We start from the raw sequence: 11,333 nt of genomic DNA, 5'->3' as shown, positions 1-11,333 counted from the left end.
ACAAAAAATGAAGGTTTTTTTGTTCCCAATTTCAAGAACAACGAAATTTAGTTATTTATGCTTTTCTGCTTTTACCCTGGAGTAAATGAAGAAAAGAGCAGTAAGAAAAAAGATGCAGGAAAAACCCCTGTTAATGAATATGGAAGGTTAAACAAAGTGGCTACTTTCTCTGCAACTAACCTACTGTCAGGTTCTATCAGTTTACGCTGCTTTCCCTTATATGCCCAATAGTCACATACTCCAGGAAGCTTGACTAAAATCTGGCAACGTGGCAATAATGCAAGTGTTAGATTTATATTTTGTAAGACACAAAATGGGATCCTGTGGGTTCTTTTGGTTATCTTGCTTTTTTCAGTACGTATACCTCATCACAAAAATCCAAGATTGTTGTCACATTTCTCCTGGGCTACTGCAGAAGGATTTGGCTTATAGTTAGAGGTCCTCTGGGCTATTACAAGCATAAGCTTGACTCCACACCTGGAAAACCTTTTTTTAAATGTGTTTTCCATGACATAGGAAAAAGCAGATCAGGCCTCATGTGTTTGTCATTCAGGAGACTTGCAGCAAGGAGCTTCATGCTTTGCGAGAAGCAGCATTCCTGATGCTAGACAGCAATTATTGTAGCAAACAAGCCTCCAGTCAGGACCTCCTATCAACAGATTTATAGTGAATTTGTAGGGAACATTCATGACAGACTACCATACTCTTGCTCATAAAAAAATGGTAGGATCACCACCATCTCTAAAAAGGTCCTCCCTTAGTCGACAATGGCAAGCTAAGCACTTGATTGTTGGAGCTGACGGCAGTGAAAAGTAATAGTGATGTGAGAGTAAAATGAAAAACTAGATCTGCAGCAGGTCAGCCTTCCCCTGCTCCATGCTGCATGAAGTTATTTTCCTGAGACTGAGTTCCTATATATGCGCTCAGGCTTGTCCTATTTGCCAATGAACCTGGATGCCTGAGATACCACAACTACCTTGACATCAAATGAGATGACAGCTTGAATCCCAGCGTTGAAGCTGAATCTTTCTTCAATATCAACTTTTCTGCAGTGATTTCAGGAGTTGGATACATCTTGAAGAGTTGAAACAATACATAGGCCTTTATGGCACCTCTTGAGTCATCCGAACAGTAGTTCAAATAAAAAAAAAACCAACACAACAAAAAAAACCAACTGGAAATTCAATTCAAGCACTACAGGCAGGATACAAGGGGCAAGAGTGGTTTTGACAGTACTAGAGGAGTAACTTGCATGTTGTGACTTCAGGTGCATGGAATTTTCTTGTTATATTTTCAGTTGAACTAAGTCTCACTTATGCTTCTATGAAGTCTCCTGAATTGCTCTGTAACTTAGAAGTTACCTTCCTTGTACCAAGGAATAGTTTTGTCTACTATCCTTTCCACTAATTTATACTCAGGATACTGCAAAGTGGAAACATAAGACCTCATAGACAAAATCCTGAGAAATAATCTGTGCTGAAATACCTTAGTTTTGGCACATTACCAATCAGTACAGTTCTTGGCCCTGAATTACGCACCCAAGGAAGCACTGCTGAGAAAATATGTAACTGAGAAGCCACGTCAAATACAGATGAAGATAGATACTTGATTATAGCTCTGTTTTCACTATTAATAGACTACGGCCCATTCCCAGAACCACAAGAACTTGGTTTTTATCTGGACTCCAAACTCAAAAGTACTTTAAAAACAAATGCCTGTCTCTTATAGCAATACTCTAACCAACCGGCTACTGGCTATTTTATAAAGATATGCAACCTTAGTAAACTCAGGTGCTTTTTTTGTTCTACCTACATATGCATCAGAAAGCATGGCTACAAGACAACATTCTGCTTCTGAGCGGAGAAAGAACATACTAATTTGAGTCGTCTTTTGCATTATTTGTCTTGACCGGGTCTCCAATCAGTATGCTGGGAAGCAGCGCAAGCCTCGCACAGTTCTGCCAGTGTCTCTGCACTGCGCTATAGACGCCATCAGGACCAGAAAACATTTGAGGATCCATCTGGAAAGCGTCACCAACACGTAAATGTTAGCTGTAACACCTACAGAGGCAGAAACACGCTTCCATTTCACGAGTACATGATTTGATGGCGGCAATTAAAAAAGAGGGGATAGCACCAGCAAGCATCAGCATTGCGATTGAACATCCATTGTAAGTTTGGCCTTTGACCTTATTAATCGAATTCCCAAAGGTAGTTACTAGGTCCACTGATGCTTTAGAGACCCTGGCAGTTGTAAAACAGGATCCTCTCTGAGCTAAGGAAATTCAACTGGCAGAGAAACAGCCCGCCCAGTCATGGGGCTTCGGCCAGACACTGGAGAAGTGACACAGTGATGTTAAAGAAGTTTGCTGTCGATCCATTTTTGGCAAAATGGGTACGAGCAGTGAGCTGTGCCACCACTCAACTGCCGAAGGGTGATCTCCTCATAAGCGTCACAGCAGAGGCAAGATCTAGTGAATTTCAAAAACTTAAAGCTTCCTGGCAGTATGGGCAAATCAATGGGACCGTAAAGAGAAAACGGGACCGTGGAGTTGCTGGGTAAGCTGGGAAAGGTCCAGGAACCAAGGACGCCCAGGTAACATTTAAGCCACTGGGAAGACTGTGGTTAGGCCTGGCCTCATAAAGGCGGGGAAGCAAGCAGAGCACGTAAAGCCCCTTTCCCCCCGACGTCCAGGGAAACTCAGAGATCTACTCACGCGTGAGACGCTCCCGGGAGCCCGACTTCGGTCCTTCCCACGAACCAGCCTCCCGCCCCCCCGCCCCGCACGCCGCAGCCGAGCCGCCTCACGCAACGCCCGGCCGGGACGAGGCAGCCCCGCGCCCGCGCCCCCGCCCTCACGCCTGCGGGCCGCCGCGGCCTCGCGAGAGCGCTGCCGCCCGCCCCGCCCCCCTCCCCGCGACACGTGATGGCCGCGGGGCTCGCGCCGGCGGGCGCCGCTCCACCTGTCACTGGCTCCCGGAGAGGGGCGGTGTTCCCTCCGTTGCCCCGCCTTCCCCCCCCGCCCCACCCCCCCAACTCCCCGTTCCCGTTCCCTCCCCCGCCCCTCGCGCGCGCGCGCGGCACGTCTCGAGCCCCGCCACGCGCTCGTCCGTTGGCGGGGCGGCGGCCCGCGCGGGCGGCCCAACGGCCGCTCCCTCGCGGCTGAGGCGTGCGCCCGCGGGAAAGTCACTGCCCCGCTGCCAGCGGGCGGCGAACGCCGCGGACCGGACACCGGCACCTCCCTTTCCCAGGGTGGGCGAAGCCAACTGCCGTGCCGCGGGGGCTGCCCTCACTTCGGCCGCCGTCGCGCCGCCTGTGCGGGCGTTACCCGCCACCCCCTTGGGCGGCAGCGGCTTCTTCTCCTTCCTCCCTCCCGCGGCCCAGGCGCACGGAGCCCGAGCCAGCAGCGTCCCCGCTCCCCGCGCGGGGAAGCCATTATTTTCCGGTCGTGCCAAGAGCACCACGCCCCGCGCCCAAGCCAGGAGAGCGCGGATCGTCCCCCCCTGCCTAGTGCGGCACGGCCCCCGCCCGCGAGGCGCTAGCGAGGCCCGCTTCCTCACCGACGTCCACGCCCCCAGCCCGGAGCCCCCGTTACGCAACTCCGCCCGTGAGCGCAGCCCTCCCTCCTCCTCCTCCCACCCCCAGCGCCCGCCACTCCCGAAAACTCCCCCCCCCCCCCCGCCTTGCTCGTCCTCCGGTTTTTAAAGGCGTACACCAAACCTGCTGGCGGTGGGTCATCGAAAAGCTCCTCTGACTGACGGCCCGCTCGACCTCTCAGAAGCCGTGATTCCCTGAAACCGCACCCCCTCCCTCGGACGCCAACCAATGGAATGAAGCCGGCGAGGGAGGCGGGCGCCGAAGGCCAACCAAGCCGAAGCGCAGCGGTGGAAGAGCGCTATGACTGACGTAAGTCAACAAAGGTCACGTGCGGCGCAGCGGAGGCGGCGATTGGCTGCGTGGGGCCGGGCGGGCGGGCGGGGAGGGGGGGGGGTCACGGTGGCGGCGTGGGGTTCGCTGTGTGACACAATTACAACAACTTTGGGCAGCTGCTGGGGAAGTTTGTACAGGCGGCAAACACACCCCGCGCGGCAGGGCGGGCGGGGCCCCTGTCACCCCGGCTCCCCGCACCCCTCGCCATCGGGGCGAGCGGCGCCGCGGCGATGTAAACACCGCTCCGCCGCCATCCGCCGCAGCCGCCGCCTCCTCCTCCTCTTCTCCCCCCCCCCCCCCCCCCCCCGCCTCCTCCTCCCCCGAGTCTCCAGCGCTGGGGCTCCCTCCCTCCCCCCTCCCTCCTCCTCCTCCTCCTCCTCCTCCTCCTCCTCCGAGCAGCGGGGCTTCCCCCCGCCTCCCTCCCTCTCCCCTCCCTCCCTCCCTCCCTCCCCCTCCCTGCCGGCTGTTGTTGTTGTAATAAAAGTTGTGGTGTGTGTGTGTGTCGGGCACCCCGCCCCGCCCGGCGCTGGGGGGTGTTGGGGGCGCGCAGGGGGGGGGGGTTGCGATCGTGAGTTAATTACGCTGCGTTTCCATGAAATCGTGCGGAGTGTCGCTCGCCGCTGCCGCCGCCTCTGCTGCTCCTTTCGGTGATGAGGAAAAGAAAATGGCGGCGGGGAAAGCGAGCGGCCAGAGCGAGGAGGACTTCGCCAGCTTGACAGCCGAGGAGAGAGAAGCCCTATCCGGCCTCGACAGGTACCCGCTCCCCACTCCGCCCCGGCCGCCTCCGTGTCCCGGCTCGGCCCGCGCTCCCTCCGTGTCCCCCCCCTCCCCTGCCCGCGGCTCCCCGCTCGGGAGTGCGTGTGTGCCCGTGTGCGGGCTCCCGGCCCCCGCCGCCGCCGCGCTCTGCCCTTGCCCGCCGGGAGCGAGCCTGCCTGCCCGCCCGCCCGCCTGCCTGCCCGTGCTGGGGGCTGACTCTCGCTAACGCTTGTGCCTCTCTCCCCTCCCTCCCGCCCGCTCCCCTTCTGCAGCCGACTCTTCGGATTTCTGAGGCTTCATGAAGATGGCGCCAGAACGAAGGCCTTGCTGTTAAAGGTAAGCGCGAGGGTGGATGTGGAGCGGGGCTGGGGGGGGGGGGGAGGGGGGGGAAGGGGGGGAGGGGAGGGAGCCGGCCCGGCCCGGCCCAGCCGCCCCCTCCCTCCGGTCCCCCGGGTCCACACGGTGAGTGTGTGCGTGCGAGTGTGCATCTGGGTGCGAGCGTCTCTCTGTGTGTGTGTGTGGCACCGCCACATCCGCGGGCGCACGTCCCCGCAGGCGGCAGGGCGCTCCGCCTCGCCCCCCGCCGCGGTCTCCCCACGCGTCGCTGCCGCCTTTGCCCCTTCCCCTTCCCCCCTCCTCCATCTCCCCCTCCCCCCCGTAGTCAGCGCTCGGGGCCGGGTGTGGGGATGAAGGGAACGCGGCCTCGCGGGTTCCTCTCCGGACACTTTGAGGGTGTCCGTCCAGCCCCGGGACGGGAAAGTGCCTGCGCGGCGGGGACCGAGCCCGGGGGCCGGGAGCAAACGCCAAGCGGGGCGGGGGAGGGGGCGCGGGGGCGGGAGGGAGGAGGAGGAGGCGGCGGTGGCGGGGGGGGGGGGGGGTGTTTGGGGGGGGGAAGAGAGAGAGAGAGAGAGAAGAGGAGGGAGGGCGCGCGCGAGGCGCTGCTGACGTTGGCCTCTCCCCGGACCCTCCCTCGTGATTTTCGCCCCGCGCGGCGGGGGCCGGCGGCTGCGCGCGCCCTGCCCGGCGGCGGCGCGGCGCGGGGTGTGTGGGGGTGTAGGGTGGATAAGAAGGGAGGTGGGGGGGGGGGGGGGGGGGGCGGGGAAGCCGACCCGGAGCCGGGGGGCCCGGGGCGCTGAGCCCGCTGCCGGACCCCGTCGCCGAGTGACTTGTTTACTCTCCGGGCCCGGGTGCCTCCAGCGTGCCAGCTCCTCGCCGAGCGCCGTGTCCCGCCCGCTGCCCCCCCCCCCCCCCCTTTCCTCCTCCTCCTCCTCCTCCTCCTTCTCTTCTCCTTCCCCCTCGCCGTCCCCGCCGCCGGGCGGCTTGACAGGGAGCGGGACGGCCCGCAGGTTGCTGGAGCCTGCTCGGCCTCTTGAGAGAGAGATGTTTGTTTCTGTGAAAAGTTGTTGGCCCTGTCATTTAGTTAAGTAATGGCTGCTCCTGTCGGCCCAAGATGGCCGGACAGGGAGGAGAAAGAGAAGGGGGGGGGGGTAAACACGAAACAAATACCGGGGACGAATATGCACGTCGCCTGGAGCGTGAAGCCCCCGGTGAACGTTGAGGGAAACTCCTGCGCATTGCAAGTTCTTTCTGGGTGCTTTCCTGCTGCAGGCAGGGCGTTTGCAGCACCGGTGTCCTCCTTATCAACCTGTAGCACGTTCTGCTGCCCGTCCGTAAGCTATTGACAAAGGCTGTGCCGGCTGAGTGCCTGCCGGTTGTATTTGAAGACTAAACGCGAGGAAAGCGTTTGGGTAACAGAATAAGTTGAACTGTTTTTAAAATACCACACGGTTGAAGCAGGGGGCTGTGTTCTTCTGGTTCCTGCTTTCTGACTTGTTCCTGTCAGTAGCGTTGCATTTGACACTTTGTGCATCCTATTGTTGTGCCCCTGCTGTATGCTGATATTTTCACGTGAAGAATTTTTTTTTTTCTGTTGCTGGTCTTGGTTGATCTGAAGACCTAACTCTAACGCGTGTTGAATTCGGTAGCCTAGGCCCTTACTTGTGTTTGGATGTTTATTTCTGGCATGATTGGAAAAGCTGAATGTCAGGACATGGGGGGGGGGAAGGGATGGAAGGAAAAGCAAGTACACTTTTCTTTGTGCTTGCATTTTTAAAAATCTCGTGGTTTCCTTTTGATTTTCAGAGTTATTTATACAAGTACTTGTCCAGATAAAGCAAAAAGGTAGGGGAGTGACATGTCAGACCGGTTAAATAACGCACGTTAACTGTTAGTGGACCAGAATTAATGTCTGCTCAGTGATTGCTGTTGAGGCTATCGTAAATGTTAGGGAGAATCGTACATGGGGTAGAGTTCAAGGATGCCAGAAAATAAAAGCGTCCTATGTAATTAGATTGTCTGTCGCATAACAAACATCACTAGGTAAAGTTTTATTTTGCGTACTGTGAAATTAAGTAATGCAGCAATTCAGTTTATTAGTTGAGTTTTGAGTCCTTTCTTGCATATAATGCATTTTCTTTTTTATGCCAGTCGATTAAAGTTTTAGTATGTACAGACGGTCTGTTTGAGATGACTGAAGTTGTTGGGCATTCTGATAGTTTTGAAGTATATTTCTAGAAGTATCATTGTGTGTTCCGTTACGGCATCAGTGTATGAATCCATGCAGTGAATACTAAAAAAACCCCCAACCAACCAAATATCTTGCTGTTTCACCTCAGTTTTCTGACAGTGTTTTGGACATTTATGAATTGCACACTAATTCACAAAGCATGTTCTTTGTAAAACTTGTCTCTGAGAAAAGTAGCTTGGTAAGGAAGTAGAAAGATTAAAATGTTACTGTTCAAAGTTGTTTGAGAGGAGTTTCTTGGCTTGAACCAGGTTTGGTTTTGTTTGTGCTTTTTACTTTCAGGGAACGTGCACGTGTTTCAGTTACCGTTATTGACAAGTAAGAAGTTATTTTTAAGATGTTTGTTACTTAAACAATTCCTTTTCTGTCTGTGTGAAGCTTCATACAGTCTACACTGTACGGAAGGGTTTAGAGTAATTCATCTAGCAAATCACTTTAATTCCATGTAACAGTTATTTTTATTGTAGAAAGTGTGGCCATATATATGTGCATTTAATTAATGGGTTTTGCAGCGATAGTAACAAAATCTTTCCTTTTGTGCATGGAGTAACAACAGCTAACAAAGACCCTAGACTCCATAATTATGAAATCCTAACTGACTGATTTAAGAATCTACAAGCCAGCACATTATAAAGTAACGTGAGATTTATGTGTAAGTATAGCAGGTAAGGAAAACCATTGTGTCATGTTTCCAGAGGAATCCTTCACAAAGGCAAAAATTTATCAGTACTCCCCTCCACGCGAGAATAGTTCGCTCGCTATTGAACATTTTTTTTAAAAAGGCAGGCTGTAGCAGCGTCTCTTCTGTAAGTGCCTGACAGCGTTCCCTGGTTACCTGAGGATAAGGTGGTAGGAGCAGTGTACGTGTCTGAGGAGACTGTCGGGGTTTGGGGAGGTGAGGTGAAGTCCTGGGTTGCAAGTGTTGAGGGAGCTGCTCTGTTATCTGCACAGGTACTTGTGCAGCAGCGGGATTCTGTTGGGAGCTTAAATTTGGTGCCTCAATACAAGGAGGTGCTACTCTCGTTTTTACCGGGGCTCACGTGGCAGGAGGCAGTGCATTGGCTCGAGCCACTTGCAGGCCGACCAGGAGATTTCATGAAGCCTTTGCAGTGGGAGCTCTGGTTTAATGAAGCCACACCCTGATGGAATTTAATAAGAAGAAATCTGGGATCTCTTTCAGGGATGGAGGAAGCTTCGTGTCTGGGGCTTTAACATAGTTGTGGGTTTTATTCATGGTCCAGGTCTGGACTGCAGTACCCCTCTTTGGTAATTTTGCTTTGTAGGATGTATGGCTGTGGTATTGTGAACTAAACTGATTCCTGCTGCTGGGTCTAGCAAATCAAAAGAGCAGATAAGACATCAGATCTATACAATTTTATGAATTATTGAAGATATAGACTAAAGGTCAAGAATATTGTATTGTTGCTCCATGTATTGGATATGTGATAAGCCAGAAGAAATCAAACTTCCCTGTAATAGTGTATGTGCTGTTAGTGTGTGTGACACAGGAATAGAATTTTCTGTTGCCATAAATTTTGTATTTATTTTGCAGAAAAGATGTTTTTTTGAAAAATCATAGTTTGCAGCTGGTGTGGTTTTGGGAGAGAGGAGAGGGAAATTGAAAGAGAAGTCACCTTTCAAACTGGTTGAAATGCTGAAGATCCAATGTAACCAGTCTTGTGTAGGAGAAAGTGCTCACTGTTATGTTTCTGTAGTTGACAAGAACGTTAATGTGAAGAAGCAAAACAACCACAAACCAAACCCCAAAACCCTGATGTTACCTTGCTGTTTCTCCCAGGAAGATGTTCTCACTGGAGGTGAAGCTTAAAGATTTCTTGGGGGGGGGGGGGGGGGGGGGGGAGGGGGGGGCGGGGAAGAGGACATCCATTGTATTGGAAGTGAATTGCAAAGCATTTCCTTTTTCTTCCTTCCTTCCTTTTTTTTTTTCTCTTTTTTTTAAATATGGTACTTCCAGTGTTTAGCCAAAGTTGACGTTCTTTCAGTGACAAACCTTCGTTTCATAAGCTATAATTATTTGGCTTTTATACAGATTTAGGTTGATGTAGCTGGTCTAATGTATTGGGTATAAGACGCTTGTTAATTCCTATTCATTGAGTTTAATCAGTTTGTCATATTCTGTAGACAAAATTTGAAGCATGTTTCCATTTAAAAGTATTGATGTTGAAGTCGATTTAAAGAGAGATGAAGTAGTACCGTGCAATATGCCGGTTTTTGGTCTCTGTGTTACCTCTTGTTGTTTTGCAGCCCTTTTGTTTTCCAGCTGATTTAAAAAATGGTATTTCCTTTGTGTAAAGGCCATATGTGTTGACAAAATTAACAAAGTTATCTGTGCTTTTATTCAGCGTACAAAATAAGTGCACAGTGACAAAACTCTTTCACTTTCTTATAATTGTAGGTGGTGTTTGTTTAAAAATAGTTCCGGACAGTGTGAATTAATATATATTGACTTTGTCCCTTTAGTGTTGACGTTAATGTTAATTTTCTACTAATCTATAATTAAATATCCTCAGTTTTAATTACAACAGACTGCTTGAAAAATAATTATGCAGGAAAACATTTTAGCAGATTAGTCTAGGTGTAGTAAAGCTATTTTTTTAAATACCTTTAGAAACATTTTGGCTTAATTTATTTTCATCAAAACAAAGAAATACTGCTTTAAAAAGAATTATAGTGTTTGCCTTATATAATGGCAGTGCTGGGAATTGAGAAACTGGGAATTGGCACCATGAGACATTTGTAAAGCATTCCAGGAAATGGGCAGCCTCTCCAATTTCTGTAAATTTATACCTGAGCTGTCCCTTTATGTTTTTCTAAAATACATTCTGCATTTCTTATTATTGTATGCTAGATAATAGTGTGGAACAGGTTGAAGTTGGTTAACATTTCGTAAATTGTGTTATGGGTGGAACTGATTTTCAAGCCTTTGTTGAAGGTGTCTGTGAGTGGAAAGACTTGAAGTAAAAATGTTAGGAGTATTTACAGGTAATTAGGATTGATGTATAGATTTTTTTTTTAAGATCAGTGTTTTTCTGTATGCAGTTTGGGCTTTATTTTAATAGAGTAGGATTTTTTAAGGATCCAATTAAGGTGTAATGGATGACATGTTCTATAGTTCATGGTTGTACCATGTTTATACTTTGAAATTACTATTAACAGTCTATGTGATATTTATGTATCCTGGTACTTAAAGACTTAGTTACAGGTTTGCAATATTTGTGCTACATCTGGTATTAAAACCACCTTTTTTTTTAATGGCTGTTACACAGTACTTTTTGTTTAAGTATGAGATACTTGGCATTTTTTGATACTTTCAAAACTAGCGTTCATTTCTTTAAAATGCTGTTTTTTATTGCTCAAAACATACATTCTTGAACGTTTTGGATGTTTAAGTTTAAAGTGCCGTGTTACTACTTTCTGAAGGCAAGGAAATCAATGAAGTTAGAAATATTACAGTTGCAATTTTAATCTGTTAATGAAAATGCAAGGATGGACCTCATCTCTACAAACAGCCTTGTTTTGTAGAACTGTATTTAAGATTGCAGGACAGCTAGCATATTGGTATTTGTGTTTCAGTAAGCTTTATGTTTGCTATCAGGAGACCATTAATAGGGAATACAGTTTAAGATTTTTCCTTGTAAGAGTAGCTTTTCATGTTTCTTACGGAATAAACATTACATATTGTAGCTTCTAAGTACCGGTCTACTGAGTCTGGAGGCTGAAGTAGTCTGTTTCTTGAAGTGATACATATGCATAGACGTAAGATAATTCATGCCCTACTGACTTAATAAGCAAACAGACAAGGTGAGCAGCAATTCAGGATGAAGAAGAGAAATATTATTGTATTTTAGCAGCTGAGGAAAAGAGGTTCTGATAAATGATTTAATTTTTGAAAGTGTGAAGAAAACCTGTGTCAAGGATGGGACACAATTGTTTTCCTTCAATTCCATTCCAATAATTTAACCATGGAAATCCTTCCCTTGATTCACTTGTGCATCACGATACTCATATGCTCTAGCTTTCAAATTTCTATACGGGTAATCTC

At 49.8% G+C, this 11,333-nt stretch overlaps 1 protein-coding gene across 17 annotated transcripts in view; it reads left to right on the top strand.

Annotated features, from left to right (window-relative positions):
• Nucleotides 1–4,388: 4,388 nt before the first annotated feature.
• KDM6A (lysine demethylase 6A) overlaps nt 4,389–11,333 on the top strand; it is a 168,517-nt gene continuing 161,572 nt past the window's right edge. For 14 of the 17 annotated variants that reach the window (XM_049834997.1, XM_049834992.1, XM_049834996.1 and 11 more), the window contains exons 1-2: nt 4,390–4,683; nt 4,959–5,022. In XM_049834997.1, coding sequence (XP_049690954.1) covers nt 4,523–4,683; nt 4,959–5,022 — 225 coding nt within the window. In that variant the 5' untranslated portion in view covers nt 4,390–4,522. Of the gene's footprint in view, nt 4,684–4,958; nt 5,023–11,333 lie in introns of all 17 variants that reach the window. The other 3 variants (XM_049835000.1, XM_049834995.1, XM_049834990.1) reach the window with 2 other exon arrangements.

Source organism: Accipiter gentilis, chromosome 32, assembly GCF_929443795.1.
Source record: "Accipiter gentilis chromosome 32, bAccGen1.1, whole genome shotgun sequence".
In the NCBI taxonomy this organism is placed as follows: domain Eukaryota; kingdom Metazoa; phylum Chordata; class Aves; order Accipitriformes; family Accipitridae; genus Astur; species Astur gentilis.
Note: the sequence above shows the minus strand (reverse complement) of the source record. Positions and strands in the feature narration are given on the sequence as shown.